General features: G+C 41.0%; 1 protein-coding gene across 6 annotated transcripts in view; it reads left to right on the forward strand.

Annotated features, from left to right (window-relative positions):
* The window catches only part of TASP1 (taspase 1), a 238,736-nt gene that overhangs the window by 190,136 nt on the left and 25,061 nt on the right, over positions 1-23,539 (forward strand). For all 6 annotated transcript variants that reach the window (XR_011472108.1, XM_070419896.1, XM_070419898.1 and 3 more), the window contains one exon: positions 18,201-18,274. Coding sequence is in view for 5 of the 6 variants with exons in the window: in XM_070419896.1 (XP_070275997.1) it covers positions 18,201-18,274 (74 nt within the window). In the remaining variant the exon portion in view is untranslated. Of the gene's footprint in view, positions 1-18,200; positions 18,275-23,539 lie in introns of those variants that run through there.

Consider the following 23,539-nt stretch of genomic DNA (forward strand, 5'->3'; position numbering starts at 1 on the left):
GCCTCCAGGGACAACCACTGCTACAGGGCTGCTGGCCAGAGCCCGCCCCTCCGAGGCCTGTGAAACCCTCTGCAAAGCTTCCATAGCTATAGTCCCAGGAAACAATCATGCCCTCCTCCCCTAATCAGCACCTGCTACCTGCGAGGGTACCCATGGGCTTAAAAATAACAATCCCTTCCCGTTTAGACATCACTTTCTTGATGAAACATTTCTAGGTTTATTAGCTCAGAACCTCCTCATGACAACCCAGGGAGGTAGGCAGAGAAGAGATTACAATTCCCATGGTATATGTGTATGTATTCAGAAATGAAGCTCAGAGAGGAAAAGTTTCAAGCTCACTGGTTCCCAAGGTGCAGCACATGCTCCACAGGGGGAAATTCGATTTTAAGTGGGGGCAATTTGAGGATGAGTTAACAGTGGTTTTTTTGCATTTCTTATTATTCTATGGGGCCTCATCTACAGTGTATCCTACATAATAAAAGGCTAATATGCAAGTGACCGAATGGTGGAATGACCGGTCACTATGATGTGTGCTGACCACCAGTGGGCAGACACTCAATGCAGGAGCTGCCCCCTGGTGGTCAGTGTGCTCCCACAGGGGGAGCACTGCTCAGCCAGAAGCCAGGCTCCCGGCTGGTGAGCACAGCGGCAGTGGTGGGAGCCTCTCCTGCCTCCGTGGCAGTGCTAAGGATGTCCGACTGATGTCTTAGGCCCACTAAGCCATCAGTCGGACATTCCCCCAGGGCTCCTGGACTGCTGGAGGGCGCAGGCCAGGCTGAGGGGACCCCCCAACCCCCAAGTGCACGAATTTTGTGCATCGGGCCTCTAGGTGCTTTATAAAACTCATGGCTCCTTAATACTTAGTAGTATCTACTAACCAAGACTTCTCAGGCGCCTTTCTTTCCTACACATCCAAATAAAATAAAATAAGGTCCAAAAGCCCTAGCCAGTTTTGCGCAGTAGTTAGAGCCTTTGCCCATAAATTGTTTGCAAGAGGTAGAGCTTAATTCCTCTCCCCTGAGTGTCCCTACCAATGAATAAAAATATGGCAAAGTGACAGTGTATGACTTCTGAGGAGAGGTCAAAAGAGGCATTGTGGCTTCCTCTTTGCTGTCACTGTTGGAACACTCATTCTGGGAAAGGCCAACAGCCATCTTGTGAGGACACTCAAGCAGCATGTGGCATAAAAGTGTGACCTCCTTCCAACACCAAGTGAGGCATGGAGACTTTCTGCCAACAGCCTCAGCTCTGAGTGTGAGCCTTCAGATGCCTGCAGCTGTGGGCAGATTCCTTGATTGAAATCTCATGAGAAAGTCCTTAATTCCTCACTCACAGTAATCTTACCTAATAATAGACAAACATGCAAATTGACCGTACTTTTGCTATGCCTTAAGCCACACCCACCAGCCAATCAGAGCGACTATATGCAAATTAACCCAACCAAGATGGCGGCCGTCAGCCACGGAGCTGGAGCGAGCAGGAGGCTTGCTTGCTCCAGTGATGGAGGAAGCCAGCCTGCCCCCGGCTCTGAGCTCCATTCAAAAGCAACAAAGTTTCAATTATAGAAGGTAAATAGACCCAGATACCTGCTTTCAGCAGGCCGTGGCCACGGAGCTGGACCGAGCAGGACGCTTGCTTGCTCCAGTGATGGAGGAAGCCAGCCTGCCACCGGCTCTGAGCTCCACTCAAAAGCAACAGAGTTTCAATTATAGAAGGTAAATAAACCCCAGATACCTGCTTCCAGTTGCCATGGCCACGGAGCTGGAGCAAATAAAAAAAAAAAAAGGAAAGGCTGGGAGCTTCAGTCGCCAGGGGGCTTGGTCAGTCTGAAAACAGCCATCAGCCCCTCACCCAGGCTGGCCAGGCACCCCAGTGGGACCCCCACCCTGAGGGGGGTTTGGGCAGCCTGCAAACAGCCATCAGTCCCTCACCCAGGCTGGCCAGGCACCCCAGCAGGACCCCCGACCCTGATCCGGGACACCCTTCAGGGCAAACCAATTGGCCCCCACCCGTGCACCAGGCCTCTATCCTATCTAATAATAGCCAAACATGGTAACTGACCGTACCTTCGCTACGCCTCCCATTGGCTAATCAGCGAGATATTCAAATTAACCGCCAACAAAGATGGCGGCTAATTTGCATACTGCAGGCAGGGCGGGACAGTGCGAGCCACCATCCAGGCCGCCGTGGGTGACCCCAGGAGCCGCTTGCCTGCCACCCGGAACCAGATCGGGTCCCGGGCCGCTGGCGGGCCCTGGAAGCCCAGAAGCTGCCAGATATGGCAGTAATTCTATCAGTAAGTACTCTGAAAGTCAGTGGCATAAATGCACCAATTAAAAGACAGATTATGAGGGTGAATCAAAAACAAAACCCACTTTAAATATAAAGACACATATAGATTAAAAGTAAATGAATTAAGCTGCAGCCTGTTTTGCTCAGTGGATAGAGCATTAGCCCTTGGACTAAAGGGTCCCAGGTTAGATTCCAGTCAAGGGCATGTACCTCAGTTGCTGACTTGATCCCCAGTCCCTATCAGAGCATGTGCAGGAGGCAACCAATCAAAATGTCTCTCCCTTTCCCTTCACTCTCTCTAAAATTCAATGGAAAAATATCCTTGGGTGAAGATTAACAAAAACAAAGTAAATGGATTAAGTAACATTAAAGAGATTATAAGAAAAATATATTCCAAATTTTGTTAGTTGTATAATAGTTATGTTTAAATTATTAACACCTAAGAAATTGGGTGAAGGGTACATATAATATGCTGTAGTATTTTATAGTTTTTTTTTTTACATGTATGAGATTATTTCAAATTAAAATATTAAAAAATTAAAAATTAATAAAATATTAACTGAAATATATCTGCATTACATGAAAAATCTCCTAATTGCTTCTAGCATAATTTATTAAATTGTGCTAAAATTTACAAGGGTTCAATTAAAAAATATCTTAATTCTAAATGATATAATAGAAAATATATAATAGTGCAGTTATAAGCACTTACCTGAAAATAAAAATTTAAAGAAGTGAATTTAAAGAAAGGATTAGCCAAAGAAACTATATGCACAACCCATGGACACAGACAGCAGTATGGTGATGGCCAGAGAGAAGTGGGGGGCAAGAGCTGGGTAGAGGGGGCAAAAGGGGGGAAATAGGGACATCCTCTATAATAATAATAAAAGGCTAATATGCAAGTTGACTGAACGGCAGAATGGCCGGTTGCTATGGTGCGCACTGGCCACTAGGGGGAAGACGCTCAATGCAGGAGCTGCCCCCTGGTGGTCAGTGCACTTCCATATGGGGAGTGCCACTCAGCCAGAAGCTGGCTCATGGCTGGCCAGCACAGAGGTGGTGGCAGGAGCCTCTCCCACCTCCGTGGCAGCACTAAGAATGTCCAACTAACGGTGTAGGCCCGATCCCTTGGGGGCCTAAGCCTTTAGTTGGACATCCCCTGAGGGCTCCCTGGCTGCCAGAAGGATGTCTGACTGCAAGCTTAGTCCTGAGCCCCCGGGGAGTGGGCCTAAGTCAACAGGTGGACATCCCCCAAGGGGTCCTGGACTGCAAATGGGTGCAGGCCGGGCTGAGGGACTCCCTCCCCCCGAGTGCACAAAGTTTTGTACACTGGGCCTCTAGTTCTATATAATAAAAGGATAATATGCAAATTGACCCTAACAGCAAAACGACTAGGAATGACTGATCACTATGACACACACTGACCACCAGAGGGCAGATGCTCAATGCAGGAGCTGCCCTCTGGTGGTCAGTGCGCTCCCACAGGGGGAGCTCTGCTCAGCCACAAGCCAGGCTGACGGCTGCCAGTACAGCAGTGGTGGTGGGAGCCTCTCCCGCCTGCTCAGCAGCACTAAGGATGTCCGAATGCAGCTTAAGCCTGCTCCCCGCTAGCAAGTGGACATCCCCCGAAGTCTGCCGGGCTGCCAGAGGGATGTCTGACTGCCAGCTTGGGCCCGATCCCCCAGGAAGCGGGCCTAAGCCAGCAGGTAGACATCCTCCGAGGGGTCCCAGACTGCAAGAGGGCATAGGCCAGGCTGAGGGACCCCCCTGAGTGCACAAATTTTTGTGCACCAGGCCTCTAGTTGAAATAATAAATGTTTGTTGTTTGAAACCGCTAGATTTTTGTGATAATTTATGCAGCAATAGATAACTAATAAACCTGAATACTCTCACTGCCAAATGGCCCTCTAATTTGTTTAACAATCTACAGTGACAAATCAGGATGCTCTATTGCATCTGTAGGCAACTCAGACTGTCAGAGTATAGTATGTATCACTGAATCCTGGTCCTCTTCTTTGGAGCCTCTGGGACAAATGTGATCAGTGCCCTCCACTTTGCAGGCCCTAGTCACTCATTTCCAGACTGTCTCCTTAACACCTCTACTCATCTTCCACTTCCATACCGCCACCAGACTTCTCTCTATATAGAGAACCCAACTATGGTCTGAAAAACAAGGGAAGTTAGGAGAAAAGCAGGCTGTCCTGAAGCAGAAAGGGCAAAAAAGAGAACTTGACCCAACTGTGACTTAGAGAGCTACACCAATCCCAGGATCAGAGGGATGATAGTGGTTAAAATAAGAGCTGTATAAGTATATGTAATTAGTTTGTTGTATGTCTAAGTAAATGTTGAATAAAAATATATATATATTCTTTATCACTCTCATGCTCTCTACTTTTATTTCTTCAATGAGGTTGCACACACATACACACTCACAGTCCTACCTCAGTTGCTCATTTCCCTACAAAGGGGATGGGAACTACTTAACTTGATGGGAAATGCACTTCCTTCATATGACCCCAGAACACGCCTTCAGTGCTGTTTCTGACTGCTACTTGTTTTTCTCCACTCATCTGCAAAGCCCCAAGTTCTGGCCACTTTAGATTGCTTAGTCTTCTTCCAAAGGGTCATTCCCACTCCCTACCCCGCCCCGCCGCCGCCGCCCCACCCCCCACCCCCCCCCCCCCCCCACCCCCGCCCCAGTAACTTTCACAAGCTGTCACTGGTGCTTGAAATGCTCTGGGCCAATTACATTCCTTCTTTAAGACCTGCGTCAGAAGGGAATCTGCCTACAATCCTTTGGAAGCCCTTCTCCCAGGTGATTTGTTCCTTCCTTGTGTTCTGTTTGCAACATGCAGTTGGCACTCACCATGACACATCCTAGTCATGTGTTAAAGTGTTGGCTCCTCCTTCCAGGCCAGCACATCTAAACTTTTTTTCTGAAATCAATCATTTCGTAGGAATAGTGAACCCTAGTAACTCACATGGACAGTACAGGGGTTTGAAATATCTTTTCAATTATTAGAAGATTCCACTGCCTTATAAGACTCGTACCACCAGATTGTGAATCATTTGAGGACAAGGATTATCTCATATCCAGACTTTCTACTTACCCTCCATAGTAGGCTCCCAATAATTAATAGATGAATAAATTAAGCACCAAATGGAATTTCCTCATTTGATAATGTAGCAGAAATTTTGAAAGAAATTGGCCACTCTTTTAGGAAAAATGAAAAGTCACATAAAATAACCTCACAAGCTTTCAAAAACAAACAATAAGGGTAGAAAGTGTTGGATAATGATGAGTGCACAGGAACAAGAAGACAGTTTGGAGACAGTTTCAATGGATCGCGGAAGACAGCCCCAACAAACAGCCTTGTAAAAGGACAATTTGGATGTGAATGTGTTTGTAGCACCCGTCCCACCACCTCCCACCCCCCAGATCACAAAATGCTGGCAAAGCCTGGCCTACAAATCACTGCTTTAATGCAAAGCAAATGCTTGTCCCTGGAATGAAACAGCTGAGAAGAATTAATTTTCCCTGCTTTTAGAGAAGAAAAACCAATATATTTTTACCTGCTAAAGTACAATTACATGTGTTTTCTTCCAGGCCTCTATAGAAGTGCTTTATTGAGGCCACTGTATATAGTATGGTTAATAATAGTATAAACAAATACACATTCGTTTTAAGCTTGTGATTCAATACAAGTAATTAGAATGTATGCAAATATGTAGCATAAGAGACCAATCTCACTATATGGGTACATTTTCTCTCTTGTAGCCTGCTTTCACTCTGCTGTTGGGAGCCTGATAGACTTTGTGAACTTCAGCGTTACTGCCTTAGAGTGATTAGTAGGAAGCAGTGAGCATGGAGATCAATGAGAAACAGACTTCATGTATTTAAGGGAAATTTTAAGCAATTCAGAATAGGAGGCATAGGGACCCTTAAGAGGGTGAAAAGGCTGTTTGACCAGCGGCCTGTGTGATAAGCCTATGTTGGAATCCTTCATCTTAAATAGATATGAGGCCCACAGTTAAGCCAGTGCCTGATCATCTGGTGAGCACACATGGTAATTTTTACTTTCCCTTGAAGTTACCCTCACCTTAGTCAGGTTCTTGCAATCTAGGTATATGTTCATGATGCTGACAATGGAGTTTATACATAATATTCCAAAAATTTATGTGGAACCAAAAAAGATCTCAAATAGTCTCAGCAAACTTGAGAAAAGAACAAACTTAAAGGTAGCACAATGCCTGATGTCAAACTATACTACAAGGCCATTGTAATCAAAACAGAGTGGTCCTAGCATAAGAACAGGCATATAGGTCAATGGAACAGAGCAGAGAGCCTAGATATCAACCTACGCCCAATTGATATTTGACAAAGAAGCTAAGAGTATACAAAGGAGTAAAGACAGTCTGTTCAAGAAATGGTGTTGGGAAAATTGAATGGATACATGCAAAAAAAAAAAAAAAAAAAAAAAAGAAAGAAAGAAACTAGACCACCAACTTACACCATACACAAGAATAAACACAAATGGATAAAATAATTAAATATAAGTCACGAAACCATAAAAATCCTGGAAGAAAGCATAGGCAGTAAAATCTCAGGCATCTCTCATAGCAATATTTTTTACCAATATATCTCTTAGGGCAAGGGAAATAAAGGAAAAAATAAACAAATAGCACTACATCAAACTAAAAAGCTACACGGTGAAAGAAACCATCAACAAAATGTAAAGGGGACCCACTGTATGGGAGAACATATTCACCAACAATACATCTGACAAGGTGTTATAATTTCCAAAATATATAAAGAACTCATACAATTTAACACCAGGAAGACACACAATCCAATTTAAAAGTGGGCAAAAGACCTGCATAGATACTTCTCCAAAGAGAACATACAAATGGCCAGTAGACATGACAAAATGCTCAGAATCCCTAATCTTCAGAGAGATTAAAACCATAATGAAAAAAACAAACAAAAAAACATAATGAGATATCACTTTACACCTACCAGAATAGCTATCATTAATAAATCAACAAACAACAGGTGCTGACAAGGATGTGAAGAAAAGGAAACCCTCGTGCACTGTTATGGGAATACAGACTGGTGCAGCCACTGTGGAAAATAGTATGGAGTTACCTCAAAAAATAAAAAATGGAACTGCCTTTTGACCCAGTGATCCCACTTCTGGGAATATATCCTAAGAATTCCAAAACACCAATTGGAAAGAATATACGTACCCTTATATTCATAGCAGCATTATTTTTTAAATATTTTTTTTATTGATTTCAGGGGATGGGAGAAGAGAGAGATAGAAACATCGAGAATGAGAATCATTGATCAGCTGCCTCCCACACACCCCCTACTGGTGATTGAGCCCTTAACCTGGGCATGTGTCCTGACTGGTAATTGAACTGTGACTTCCTGGTTCATAGGTCTATGCTCAACCACTGAGCAACACCAGCTGGGACATAGCAGCATTATCCTATATAATGAAGAGGTAATGTGCAAATTAACCCTCACACCTTCACAAGATGGCTGCCTACGAACAGGTCAGCAGGGGGGTTAGTGAGGGACGACCAAACAACTGAACAAGCAGGCTGTGTGGGGTGACCAGGTCGGTGGGGGGGCAGTGAGGGGTGACAGGGCAGCAGAGGGGGAAGTTGGGGCAAACAGGCTGGCAGGGGGGCAGTGAAGGATGACCAGGCTGGCGAGGGGGGGAGGCAATTCGGGGCAACCAGGTCGGCAGAGTGGGGCAGTTGGGGCGACCAGGCTGGCAGGAGGGGCAGGTAGGGGTGACCAGGCTGGTGGGGGGGGGGGGCAGTTAGGAGTGACCAGGCCAGCAGGGAGGACGCAATTGGGGTCGACCTGGCTGGCAGTGAGGAGCAGTTAGGGGTGATCAGGCAGGCAGGCAGGTGAGCTATTAGGAGCCAGCGGTCCAGGGTTGTGAGAGGGATGTCTGACTGCCGGTTTAGGCCTGATCCTCGGACATTCCCTGAGGGGTCCCGGATTGGAGAGGGTGCAGGCTGGGCTGAATTTCATGCACTGGGCCTCTAGTTTATAATAATCTGGAAACAGCCCAAGTGCCCATCAGTAGATGAGTGGATAAAAAGGTGTGATACATTTACATAGTGGAGTACTATGCAACTGTAAAAAATGGAAATCTTATGTTTTGCAATAGCATGGATGGACCTGGAGGTTATTATGCTAAATGAAATAAGCCAGTCAGTGAAAGACAAGTACCATATGATCTAATTTATATATGGAATCTAAAGAACAAAATAAAATGATGAACAAACTAAAACAGAGGCATGGATATGTGAACAGAGTGATAGCTGTCTGCAGGGAGTGGGGCTGGGGACAGCTGGGGTGAGTGTGTGGACAGCATGAAAGAAGGTGAAGGGATTAGCCAAAGAACATATATACATAACCCATAGACACAGACAACTGTGGTGATGGCCAGAGGGAAGGGGTGGTGGTGGTGGGTGGTCATAGACAAAGGGGGGGGAATGTGAACATCTGTAATAGTGTCAACAATAAAAGTAAACTTCAAAAAAAGAATGTAATATATTTGTAAGTTATAAAGGACAATAATAAAATGAGCACCTGTGGACCTGCCATTCAGCTTAAGAAATTACCCATAACTTTGAAGCCCCATGTGGGCCTGTCTGCACTTTACATAAATGGTATATCTATCATATGATTTCCTCTATGAGAGTTTTTGCAGTTTCTTACATGTTTAACTAAAGGAATAATGAGTTCCTTTATCATTCTAGACTTTGCTCTATCAAGTCAAACTGTTCTTCATTTGCCAATTAGAACTTCAAAGGGGTGCTCCCTCCCCTTTTGGAACAGGCAAAGTTCTTTATCAAGTACTACTTTTGTCACTATTACCAAAATTAGACTAGTTTAAAATTTTTTTTAAATGTTCAGTTGAATTGGTACTTCCCGGAACATGAAGAAGATAAAATGTCATTTTACTGTAAGTTAAAATTCTAAACCATCTTTTGGTTTTACTGGCATTAAAAATTGGGCGAGCATGTACAAACACAAACACTTCAAAGGAACTTCATTCTTGAGGCCCCAACAATATCACTTATTTCCAATTCATGGCACATGCCACGATGAGCTCTTGTGACGAGGCTTCTGCTGGGCTCACACAATCATAAAAATAGCCCTCAAAGAGAAGGCAAATCAGCTATTAGGATGTTATTAGGAAAAGAGGCATGTATGGATGTGCATCTGCTGTTAATAACTTTCCTTTAAAATACAACTAAAACGTTGGTCCGTAAGAGGGTTCAGTGTTGTGCATGGATGCTCATTTCTTTAGTGCCCCAGCAGTGCTTTGGGATTGTTACAACTTTATTCTCGTTTTAAGAGATAAGCTGGCATTTTGCTTCTTATTTAAGGACTAGTAGCTGGGTGCATGGATTCATGCACATTGAAAGGAAATAAATTAGAAGAAATATTTTAATATCGCTATTCGCCCTTTCTCTATAATAGAAGTGTCGGCCAAATTCACGATTGACAATGACAGATCAAAACACATGTGTGCGATTGGCGCCAGCCAGAGCTTTATATGTATTGCGCATGCTCAAGTCAATGTTTATTTTTAAATTGTCAGTGCGTGTCATATGTACCGGCCAGTCGGACGGACAGACGGTGGGTCACTTAGCCTTTTATATATAGAGAGATCAGATGGAAAAAAGCAAATGAAAGAATTTATTCTTAGAGGCAAAATATCATGTCTTAAGGTAGACATGCTATTTCAATTTATCAACAACCGAGTTGGATTAATCTGTTGAAGTAGTGCTCTGAGATTTATATAATCAGAATTAGCTTTTGTGTTTTTATTTTATTTTTAAATTACAGTTTGCATTCAGCCATATTTTGTATTAATTTCAGATGTACAACATAGCAGTGAGACAGTCACATACTTTACAAAGTGTTTCCTCTGATATTTCAGGTGCCCAGCTAACACTGTATATAGTTATTACAGTATAGTTGACTATATTCCCTATGCTGTACTTTACAATCCCATGACTATTTTGTAGCTACCATTTAGTACCTCTCGTGTTTTTTCCTTTGCCGGGGGGCGGGGGGCGAGGGGGGTTGTTTTTCTTAATTTTTGTTTTTAAAATACAAAGATGTTGATTACAAGTAGCTATAATCTGCTGTGTTTGCTTTAAAACAACTTTTCTTCCCTTAAATTTCACTAGTCTACTTTTTACAATTGCAAATAGATTTTCATCTATAATTTCCTTCTCCATCATAAGAAGTATAGTTCTAGCTATAATCTAACCATATAGTTTTTTTGGCCACAAGGTTTTCCATCTGAAATAAAAAACACAAAGATTTATGAATAGAATTCTAATGATTAAGTACTTCTTATTACTCTGGTTCTCCTAAAACTCAGAAAAACATTTTGACAAATTTTATAGTCAATTTTCATGTGCTCAAACAGTAATAAATCCTAAAAAAATATTTGTTGAATGAATGAAATCATATTTCAATAAAACATGTTTTACTGAATGCTTTTCTTTTCAGCAGAGAACTTCCAAGCCCCAGCCAGTGGCCCCGATTTCCTGCAGTTTCTAATACAATAAAGTGATAAAACAGGAAGAGAATAGAAATGTCCTTTGGGGCTTGTGTTACTATTTGACCCACATGCCTCTCTTCCCTTTCAGTCAGCACCCTTCTTTTGTCTTGAACAAGTCAGAGTGAACCTTGGAAAGGGAAGATAATTGTTTCCTTGGCTTAGTATAACTGGGGTTCTATAGAACTTAATCCCCAACCCTCCCAGGACAGTGCAGAGGCGAAAGTTTTTCAGGGAAGCAAGCCAACTCAGCTACTTCAGGCCATAATGGGCCAAGTATTATATGAATCTTAAGGATTCTATGTCAGGATAGTAAAGCATCCTTGTATGAACCTCCCATTGGGTTTCAAAGAACCTAACAACCATAGGGGAAAATCTCCAGTGAATTTATCTCTATTCAATAAGGAATAACTTAAACACTGTGCAGAATGTCCCCGGGTAAGCCATTCGACCTAAGGCTAAGGAGCAGCAGCTGACTTGGCAACTGTCCAGCCCTAGACAGTTCTGTTTTAGAGTTCTGTTCTTCATGCAAGAAACTCTGGGATGGGAAGCCAGGCAGTGAGGTTCTTTGTGTTTTTTTTTTTTTAATGTTTTTTAATCCTCACCCAAGGACATGTTTAGAGAGGGGGAGTGGGGGGGGGAGAGAGAAATAGAAACATTGATGCGAGAGAAACATGGTCTGGACCTGGGCTCGAACCCACAACCCAGGTATGTGCCCCGACTGGGAGTCGACCCCTTCTTGTAGTTTAAATTTATGCTTCTACTCATGCCCAATGGCCCCATGCTGATAACCAATGGACCCTTTACAAATCTGAAATGAAGGCCCAGGATGCAGAGCTAAAGGCCCTCCTCCAGAATTTTGTAAGTTGGTAAACCCTGAAAAGGGGGAAAAAACAAAAACAAAAAACAAAGGCCTCCAAGTCTGCAGATAATGCTGCCGATGGGGAAACGTTAGAAGAGAATGAAGCTGAGGACTGAGGTGGGTCCCATATCCCCAGCTTGCTTGCTGTTCCTGCCTCATCTCCTTCCTGCCACACCCCAGGCTCTCAAATGCAGTTTCTACTCCACCCAGGACTGCCAGTGAGCAGGGTCTCCCTGCCCCCATCCCAGTCCCCCAACCCAACCCACTTCCAACAACAACCAGCTCCAACTGACTCTGGTCTTGGGAGCCACCAAAGATTAAATAGAAAAGATAAATTGAATAATAAAATCGGGAGTTAAAAAGAAATGCTAACATCCTACTACCATTACATAAAATTTCAGTAATTCAGAATATAATCTAAACACATAAGAAATTAATTATTTATAGATAATATAGATTAACAGTATAATTGAGGTTCCTAGGGAAATTCTTTAACAAAAATAGAACATGGCCCTAACCAGTTTGGCTCAGTGGATAGAGCATCAGCCTGCGGACTCAAGGGTCCTAGGTTCCATTCCAGTCAAGGGCGGCATGTACCTTGGTTGCGGGCACACCCCCAGTAGGGAGTGTGCAGGAGGCAGCTGATCAATGTTTTTCTGTCATCGATGTTTCTAACTCTCTATCCCTCTCCCTTCCTCTCTGTAAAAAGTCAATAAAATATATTTAAAAAATAGAACATGAATGAAAACAGGACAAAATTCAGAAATTTCAGAAGGGATAGATTGTGAAAAATAGGTTGCCCTCTACTCAACTTTCTGACTCAACCAGTTCCTAAGATCTTCTTTCAGAGAGAGATCCCATGTATTTTTATAAACATGTTCATCTATGGTACCCTTTTATTTTCTTTCACAAAAATGGCTGCACATCTCTATAAATCATCCTCCACTTTACCTTTTATTTTAGATAACTATATATTTTGCAGATTAGTGTTTTTTCAAACTGAAGTTATATTAATGAGGTCTAAAGTCAATTTAAGGAGTCACAAGCATAATCTTTTTAATGCATTGGGTAGAATACCAATGCATTGCTAATAAAATGGTATTATTTTATGAAATTTTAGTTATAAAGAAATGTGTATAGTAAGTGAAAATATATGGGGCTGTTTTGTTTTTTTCTTTTTGGTTTTGTTTTTGCTTTATTGGGGTTCATGGTCAAGAAGTTTGAAAAACATTTAGTTCAGATAGTTCCATATCATGTATGTAGAGCTACTTCCTTTGTTTTTAATTGTTGTGTTGTATTCCATTGTATTGAGTACTATAGTTATGTATATATAGTCCCACCAATGGGCAATTAAGCTATTTCCAGTTTCTTCCTAGTTAAAACTACTTCAATGAATATCTTTTTTTTCTAGTCATAAATGATAACTCAGGTTTTAATATTAGTTATACTGATTTCAGAGAAGGGAGAGGGAGAGAGATAGAAACATCAATGATGAGAGAATCATTGATTGGCTGCCTCCTGCACACACCCCACTGGGAATCAAGCCCGCAACCCAGGCATATGCCCTTATCAGGAATTGAACCGTGACCTCCTGGTTCATAGGTCAATACTCAACCACTGAGCCACGCTGGCTGGGCCAATAAATAGCTTTTTAAAGGTGTTCTTTAATAAATATAAATGCATATTTGTAGAACCAATACCTAGAATTAGAATTGTGAGGTCAAAGGGTATGTCATTTTGGTAACTACAGTCAATCCTCATTATTTTTAGATTTCATATTTATTAATTTTCCTACTTGGAGAAATTTATTTTTAATCTCAAAATTAGCACTCACAGCGCTTTCACAGCCATTTGTGGTATGAGCAGAGTGGTGAAAAATCTGAGGCACCTGACATGCACATTCCCAGGTGAACAAGCTAATACTCTGCCTTCTTGTCTCAGCTTATAAACAAATGTCCTTTCTGTGGTCTGTTTGTGCCACATTTTTCACAGTTTTGTGCTTTTTGTTGACAATTTTGCTGTTTAAAATGGCCCCCAAGCATAGTGCTGAATTGCTGTCTAGTGTTCCTAAGTTCAAGGAGGTTGTGTAGAAATGTGTATGGCCCTCCTGGCGTGGCTCAGTGGTTAAGTGTCGACCCATGAACCAGGAGGTCATGGTTCAGTTCTCACTCAGGGCCCAAGTCAGGGGCGTGCAGGAGGCAGCTGATCGATGTTTCTATCTTCTCTCCCTCTCCCTTCCTCTCTCTCTAAAAAAATCAATAAAAACATACCTAAAATAAGTAAATAAATAAAAAGAAAATGTGTGTGTGGGATAAGCTTCATTCAGGCAAGAGTTATAATGCTGTTGGCCATGAGTTCAAATTTAATGAGCCAACAATACCGTATATCCAGAAAAAGGAAGAGGAAGTCACTGATCTGTATGTTGCTCCAGAAACTGCTAAAGTCACCTTTACGGTGCATCATGAAGCCATGGAGAAGCTGGAAATAGAGTTTAATTTGTGGGTTCATGAGAAGATGGCCAGTAAAAAAAGCATAGGGGCCAGCATTGTTGAGGCTAAAAACCAAAGAAATTCATGGGCAGGTTTTCCAGGGTTAGGAAAATGTTAAACTCGTCTTGGCTGCTGTTTTATTATACAAGAATACTGCATATAGTTAGTTACTTGTAAGAAACATATTAAATTAGATGTCTTTAAACAGAAACCCACATTAAATAAAAGTTACTTATTGATTGAAAACGTTGTGACCAGAGACTTGCAGGAACCTAACTCTGTATTTCTCTTAGGAGCAATGGGTCCATATTTTCTAAATAATTGTTCATGCTGACCTTGTAGGGCATAGCTACCACAGATTACAAGAATGTATTTCCAAATGGCCATACTCCCACCATCATTATATGAGAGTGCTTGTTTTTTCACCCCCCCAAAGTTGTCTTAAACCTTTTGATATCTGATAACCTAATAGTTGAATAATGGTATCTTGTGGTTTTACTTTGCAGGTCTTTTAGTAGGAGAAATCTTTTTGTGTTTGAGGGTCATTCATGTTCCCTTTTGTTTACATCCTTCTTGCTTTATCTTTGGATATTTGTCTCTTATTAATTTGTAGCAGATCTTTATATATTAAGAAAATTTTGTCCTTTTTCTTTGCTATGAATTGCAAATAGTTCCCTAGTTTGTTTTTTGACTTTTTTCCCCATATGGTAAGAAAATGCAGTAAACATTTTTTTAAAGTAGTCAAATACATTGATCTTGTCTTTTATGACCTCTGGATTTTGTTATTGTTTTAAAAGCTTTTCTTTGGAGATATTTAAGAGTTGTATTTGTGTTTGATGTTTTGTGGTCCTTTGGTGTTTGCACGGAATTTAATCTTCTTAATACATAACACTAATTATAAGTCCTTTTCAAGCTGAGTAAATTTCAGAGTAATAGAACAATGGGAGATCGCAGGTTTTGGAATCCACAAGTCCGGTTTAAATTCCAGTTTGTTTATGTACTAAAATGACGTAAACCATGTTTCATTCTTTCTGTGAGCATCAGGTGCCCCATCCAGGCTTTGCTGAGTTCTACAAAAGATAGTGCCTAGCATAGGATAGATTCGGAATGTTAGTTCCTCCCTCTCCTGCTTCCCTGAAGTCCTCCACCAAGAAATAATTTGTCATATTAACTTAAGACATGCACTGAATTAAATAAAATAGGGTTTCTTTTCAAAAGCATTCTATAATTTAAATTGTAGGCAATTCCTGCTGAGTTTTTCAAGTTAGCTTGAACTAGTTATATACTGAACTGATCATTATCTACTGATTTGAATTGTTGGTATTAAAATGTCTTAGTACGATGCACCTCTTTTTAGGGGGATTTGTGAAAAGAGTGAACACTGAATTTCTAGACATTAAATTACTTTCTTTTAACTTTGTATTTATAGATACATTTGCATTGTCATTACTCTAGGGAAACTTGGTAAGACTTGAGTGCCTTTGCTCTCTTAGGCAATTAGAATATCCAAGATCTTGCTCTGGACTTGAAGATTTTCAAAGTTCAAAGGAGATGTGTGAGGAAGAAAAAACATCTGGTGAAGAGCGCTTGCTTCATTGCGTGACACTGTGTTCCTGCGCTCTTTCGCAGAGCGTCTGTTTAGCAGGTTGGCAGGTTTGGTAATTAATTGATGATGAGGGAATAAGCCACGTATCTGAGGAACTCAGTTTTGTCCCTAAGCTTCTTTCTTCCCCATATGTCTGGCAAAGCGTCAGTCCAGGATCACTGATCCCACAGTTGTGTCTCAACTCAAACACTTGTCTTCAGGCTTAATTAGCTCAGGGACATAAACAGATGGATGGCCTGGGACCCAGAAGGTTGAGTGTTGAGCAATGCAGTTTTATTATCAGGGACTTTTGAAATTTTTTTTGGATAAGTGCCTCAAAACTTTACAAAGTGTCTTTAAAAAAACTTAGAATTTTGACAGTATGTACTTGAAGGTGACAAAGTTTTGTGTGTATCTCTGTGTGTTTGTGAATTTTTCTTCTTGTAACTTAATTTAGGTATAATTTCAAACTTATATTTGAAAAGTTACAAGAATCATACAAGGGACATCCATGATTTCTTGACCCAGACTCACCCATTGTTTTCATTTTCCTCCATTTGTTTTTCTTTCCTCACTCCTGCTTCCCTTCATCTTCTCCTTATGCACATAGACACACACACTCACATGTTTAAACATGTACATTTTTTTTCTTAACTATTTGAGACCAAGATGGAGATGTTAGGGGTCCTTACTGCTAATACTTCTGTGTGTATTTCTTAAGAACAAGGCCATTCTCCTGAATAATTACATATAGATATCAAAATCATAAAATTTAACATCAATATGACATTATTATTGAATCCATAGTCCCTTTTAAAACTCCATCAATTGTTTCAATACTGTCCTTTATAACATCCCTCAACCCTAGTCCAGGATCCAATCCAGGATGACACATTGCATTTAAATGGGAACAGTTTCTCAACTTCTTTGTATTTTTTGACATTGACATTTTTGACAAATTCAAACCAGCTATTTAGTAGCATTTGTAGATCAGCTTTGTGTGGTGCTTCCTCATGCAATCCTGGTTCTGCATTTTTGGCAGGAACACCACAGAAGTGGTGGTGAGTCTCAGGTGTCTTGTCAGGAGGTATGTTGTTGCATTGATTTGTCCCTTAATTGGTGATGTTGGCTTGGATCATTTGATTCACATGTAGTCCATCAGGTTTCTCTATTTAACTAGAGGCCCGGTGCACAGATTTGTGCACCAGTGGGGTCCCTTGGCTTGGCCTGCAGGGATCTGGGGAGGAGCTCATCCCAGCCCTGCTCATCCTGGTCAGCTGAGCAGCGCTCCCCCTGTGGGAGCGCACTGACCACCAGGGGGCAGCTCCTGCATTGAGTGTCTACCCTTTGGTGGTCAGTGCACATCATAGCAACTGATCAAATGGTCGTTCAGTCGCTTAGGCTTTTATATATATATAGATAAGAATTTTGTGGAGAGATACCTTGAGACTATGGAAATAGCCTGTTCCTCTTCAAATTTTCACCAACTAGTTTTAGCAACCATGATGGCTTGTTAATTCTTATTTTGTCTGTATTTATTAGTGGGCATTCTGCTGCAAGGAAGAGCTTTCTCTTCTCCCCTGTTTACTTATTCATTTATTTGTTTGCCTTAGTATGGGCTTGTTCTTTTTGCTATGTTCAGTGGGATAGTTAGTTACTGTTATTATTTATTTTGATACTTAGATTGGCACAGATTTGGCCAGTGGGAGCCCCTTCGAGCTGAAAAACATTGTGAAAAACCCCATTTCCATTGTGAAAAACCCCTGGTCCATTTGATAAATCCTCGTCATTCTTTGAGCTCTTCCTTATTTTCTGGCACAACATGATGTTCCAGATTCATTTTATATTTTCTCTGCCCCCATTCTGGAATTGACATTTCTTCAAGAAATCCTGGTTCCTTTTCATGCAGAATGTGTGTGTGTGTGTGTGTGTGTGTGTGTGTGTGTGTGTGTGTGTGAGAGAGAGAGAGAGAGAGAGAGAGAGAGAGAGGGAGGGAGGGGGAGAGAGAGAGAGAGATTTAAAGGGAACTGTTATAGAATATTACATTTACTAAATTATTGTGTATTGTACATAAGAGTGTGTGTGTGCATGTGTGTGTCTTTAATGTTACAAGTTTCAAACAGAAGAGCATTTATTTTACATGTAATAATCATAGTTTTGACAAGAAAGAAATACATTTTTCATTTCACAGTAAATGGCATTACGCAGTTTTGAGTACTAAATCATCTTGACATTTATGAAGGAGCAAATGGAAAGTGGGGAACTGAGTGTGTTAGGTATAAAGCTATCTTTAACGGTTCTATTAAAAAGCAGAGATTTATTTTCCATCTGTGATCTGAATGTGCCTGTTTGTGCTCTCCTCATGGCAGTGGAGTTCCTGTGGAGCCACACGACGGAGAGCATGTGCGTTGGCTACATGTCAGCCCAGGACGGGAAAGCCAAGGTAAGCGGGGAAACGGGGCGTAGTCTGAACACCTTGCAGCCATCCCAGGAGCCTCTGACAGGCCAAGTCCACACGATGAATTTTCTCAGCCTCTCCTGGGCAGTAGCTCCATGATCTTTATGAGAATGTGATTAAGAACAGTTCATGATTCCAAAGAAAAACAGCAGCTCTTTTATGCTTTTGATGATGGAGCAGGGAGGTTAGAAACAACTTTTTTTCCATCTTGTTCTTTGTCCATTGTGAATGACTGGGGAAGAGGAAACGGGGATTGAGAAGAGAAAATGGGAGTGAAGCTGATGGGCTGTCAGGGTTGGTGACTTTGCAGGGAGGGTTGGAATAGGTAGAGGAAACCAAGGTAAGGAAAGCCAAGCGCCTGGACCGCACTCTGCACGCGTGAGGGCGGAGCTGGCTGACGTGCTGATACGTGCGACCTGGCTGGTACGCAGTGTGCCCCGCACGCCCTGGCGTCCTCATGGGCAGAGGCTGAGGTCTGCACCCCGAGTGTCACGTGCCCGTGGCACACGGCCCTCCGTCAGTCACCACAATCACACGGACGTCCACGCAGCACCTCCTGAATGGCTTGGCTTCCCCACACTCACGGGGGCTGAGCCTGGGAGTAAGAAACATCATTTGTGGATTTTATTTTAGCCTTGGCCTCAGGTTCTCCTTGTTCATAAAATTTTTAGACTCAGCTGTGGTACACGATGTTTCCTTGGCATTCATGAACCTCATTTGCAAAGCTGTGAAGTTGGGCAGCCTCTTTTAAAGGACATGATTTATTTAGCACATCTGGAAACATAAGTAAGGAAACTTTTGATATAAACTGTCTGATATAGATGAAATCATTGGCAGGCTAAGGATACATGTAAGAAAGAATAGTTTATTGCGTGTTTATCGTGTAATACCCATCCAGACTGGCCTCTGCGGTACCTAGCAAGCCGGTGGCATTGCAGGCTTCTGTGAGCGCAGTGGACAGGAGCACCTCAGGCAACGTTGTCTCACAGCCGTCCGGCTCTCACTCAGCTCCCCTTCTCGGCATCACCCTCACCTGACACAAGACTTGTATTGCATGAGTAGACTTATATCTCAAGAGAGTGCATAAAGGTTGCTTTATTTCATAGTGTTTAGAGAAGGGAATTGTAACTGCCCATTTTAAAGGTGATTTACAAGGTTTAGTTAGAACAACACTCTCTAATAGAATTTTCTGTGATGGTGGAAATGTTTTATAATGATATTGTGTTGTCCAATAGGATAGCCACTAGCCATATGTGGCTATTAAGCTCTTGAAATGTGGGTAGTATGCCTGAGGAACAGAATTTTAAATTTTCCTCACCTTGAATTTAAATAACCATATGTGGCTAGTGGCTACTGTATTGAATAGCACAGGTGTAAGAATCAGTGGAGAAATGATTATCCAAGTAAGTGTTTTCAGAGCATTCTTTTCCTCCCAATGACAAAATGGTTCCCAAATATAAAATGTCTGGTAAGCCACAAGAATCCTTGCACAAGAATGGCTTATAGCCATTTATGTTTCTCTCACCCCTTACAAGTTGACTGTCATCTAAAATTGCCTTTTCACAAAAGAACCTCATGGGAGGTGGACTTCAGTACAGAAGCCAGTCTGGCGGGGTGCAGTCGTGTTACTAAGTCCCACGTATAGAAATGTTCTTGTTATCCCTGCTGGTGGCCTGTGGGAGACACCTCACAGTTTAACATGAAATATGTGTGGTAGAGAGAGGGAGAGGACCGCACTGAGCCAGAGACGTTTGGCCTCCAGTTGCATTGCTTGACATCTGGTGGACGTGGTTTTCATATTGCTGGTAAATTCTCCAGCTGCTAGTCTTGATTAGCCCAACAGATACAGCTGCTCCTCTTGCCTCACTTGTAAATTATGTTTTTGACCTTCTTTGCAGAGAGTTAATCCCTCTTCCTTTCTTCCTCCTTTGAGCCTGTGGCTACAAATGCTTTTTTTTTTAAAAAAAACAAACCCCTAACACTAATGCTTTGGCTGCTGAATTTTATTGATCAAAAAAGCCATCTCTTCTTTCATTCAGGCTGGAATTTTATTGTATTGCAAGTAAGACAGAGTTATAGATGAGAAGCTGGGCTCAAAAGAGAAAGGGGCTATAACAGAGTTCATGTTCTTTTCAAGAGCATAAGCCTGTAGCCTCCCCCCCAACCCCCCGCCAGCACCGGTTTCCTCACTTCCATGAAAGAATTGTTGAATTAGTGGCATAACTCTTCAGCAGAATGACTGGTTTGTAAAATTTCCTGTCACATAACGTTGAGAACCATGGTTGTGAAATGAAAAAAGGAGACATCTTTAAAAACTAAAAAAATAAATAAATTTAAATTTAGAAACTATTTCAAAATGTGTTTTTTTGTTTGTTTTTTTTCATTTGCCCTGCTTTCCAAATATTGCCTTCTTTGTGCTTGTTACCAAACTCAGAAACTAAAACCACAGGGCATTTGGACATTTTATACAAGCTAAATATGTTTAATCTAAGTTAAGGCCTTGAAGTAGAGCTCACCTCAAAAATCATACTGCTTAAAAAGGCTGGATAGTAATCAATATCATTTTAACCAATTCATGTATAATTTGAATAAGTAGAGGCAGGTTCTTTTAAAAGTTTATTTCCCTTTTAAAAGAATGTTCTTTCACAAAAAAAAGAATGTTCTTTCAATTATATCATTTAATTTTTAAAGCCTTCTATAGCCTAAGTTAAAGAGATTTCTTTTCATTGAACAAAAATTAGGGCATTAATAACAGTTGGAAAGCAGTTAATGATTAGTTAATGAATACTTTTTAATAAACACCCAGTATGCATGGACTACAGTAATAAAAACAGATGTTAAAACTGGCATGGAACTTACTCAAGTGTAATAAGTGAAACCAAGATTTATTTTACTATGTAGAGGTCACTTTTTATAGCAGTAGTGAACATACTATTATAAAAATTCATCCTTGGGGAGGAACAAGCTATTTTGTGGTCTTAAAATATCTCCTCATAGATTTCTTATTAGTTGCTAGGAAGAATAATGGTAGTTTATACTGGGAAAACTAGGCAACAACTTGACTGTGTGGTCAAAATCAGTGTCATCAGGAAGGGGCAGATGAACTTTGTGTGCCTCTGGGTGTGATAACCTGAGAAGACACCAACATCACACATGTAGTGACACATCTGGAAGTGCATGACCTGGATCTAATCACAAGGAAACAGACAGATCTAAATGGGGAACGTTCTATGAAGAAAGAAAAAAGGGGTCTCTACAGTGGAATTTGAATATGGGTGTGAACGGTGCAGTCCACTTATATGTGAATTTTTAAAAAAATAAATGCTATAACTGTATTTTCTCTTTCTATGATTTGCTTAACTACATTTTCTTTTCTTTGACTTACATTATTGTAAGCTATAGTATGTAACACATAAACATATAAAATATATGTTAATCTATTATGTTACTGGTAAGGCTTCATTGGTAAGGTCATCAATAGGCTATTAGTAGTTAAGTTTCGGGGGAGTCAAAGTTATGCACAGGTTTTTGACTGCATTGGAGGTCAGCACCCTTAACCACCATGTTATTCAAAGGTCAACTGTATTCTTAAAAAATGTCAATGTCATAAAAGCAAAGGCTGCAGAAATATTCTAGATTAAATTACTAAAGAGTGTGACAACTAAATGCAATAACTAATCCTAGACTGGATCCTGTATAGCAGGGGAAAAATACATTATTAGATTAATTTACAAAATTAGAATATGGATGGTAAAAAGTGTTGTATCATTGTTAAATTTGTTATAGCTGTACTGTGTTATGTAAGGTAATATCCCTACTCTCAGGAAATACAAACTGAAATATCTAGGAGTAAAGGACCATAATATACCCAATATCTTCATGATGGTTCAGAAAAAAAAATATTATGTAGATGGATGGACGGATAGATGGATGGATGGATAGCAAATTACAAAGCAAATGGAGCAAAATGGAACCCGGGTAAAGGATGTATGGGTGATCCTTGAACTATTCTATAAGTTTGAAGTTATTTCCAAATAAAAAGTTAAATATTACCCTTGGATAATATGGCACATTTGATTAGTCCTTTGGGCCTTACAGTTGAAGTGAACAAGTATTGGAATAGATGTGGTGCCAGGAAGTTGGAACCTGGGTTGTCCCCCCACTCCTTGCGCACTGAGAGACTGACTTGGTATGATCACTCTACCTCTCTGCTTCTCAGAGGACTCATCTGGAAAATGAGAAATAAAATACCTCACTATACTTTACATCCTTCCTGGGATAAGGCATGTGATAACAAGGAAGCAAAATCTTATTTGTCTGAATATGGATGACTGGACCCCCATTAAGTTATTCATATCTTATGGCTATATTGTCTATATTATGGGTATTGTACACATTATGACCCTCTACCCCTAGGTACTTGCTTCCAACCTATAAAATTCAAAATTCTACATGCTAGGTTACATAAGCAGATAATTGCTATTCAGTTTTTTAGTAGGATTTTTATGACCCCAATGCAGTATCTACCATGTTTTGTTTTTATGAAGATAGTTTCTGGTGCTTTATGAAAATTCTCAATAAATATTTGTTTTGAAGGATAGCACAGATGAGATTTCTGAGAGCTTTTTGCTAGACTTAACTTATCTCTCAAATAAAGGTAGAAGACTTAAGGATGCGGACACATTCTGCGAATTGCATCATTAGGCAATTTCATAGTTGTCTAAACATCATTGAGTGTAGTTAAGAAATCTAGATGGTATAGCCTACTATACATAGGCTATATGGGATAGCTTATCGCATGTTACTGTAGAGCATGTTACTGCACTGAATACTCTAGGTAGTTGTAACATAATGGTAAATATTTATGTAAGCATAGAAAAGGTACACTAAAAATCTATAATAATAAAAGTGTAATATGCTAATTAGACCTTCTGGACAAAGCCAGGGTTGCAAGGAAAGCCCAAGTCCCGAGTGCCAGAGGGAAGCTGGTGCCAGCAGCCGGGAGAAGGAAGGCCTACTTTTGCACGAATTTTGTGCATCGGGCCTCTAGTACAATATAAAAGAAAAAAGAACAGTACATTGGTATCAGGCACTTACCACGAATGGAGCTTGCAGCACTGGAAGTTGCTCTAGTGCAGAGGTCTTCAAACTACGGCCCACGGGCCACATGCAAATACAAATATTGTATTTGTTCCCGTTTTGTTTTTTTACTTCAAAATAAGATATGTGCCATGTGCATAGGAATTTGTT

Source organism: Myotis yumanensis, unplaced genomic scaffold (genome assembly GCF_028538775.1).
Source record: "Myotis yumanensis isolate MYYU_CA2020_CCGP unplaced genomic scaffold, mMyoYum1.0.hap1 SCAF_7, whole genome shotgun sequence".
NCBI lineage: Eukaryota > Metazoa > Chordata > Mammalia > Chiroptera > Vespertilionidae > Myotis > Myotis yumanensis.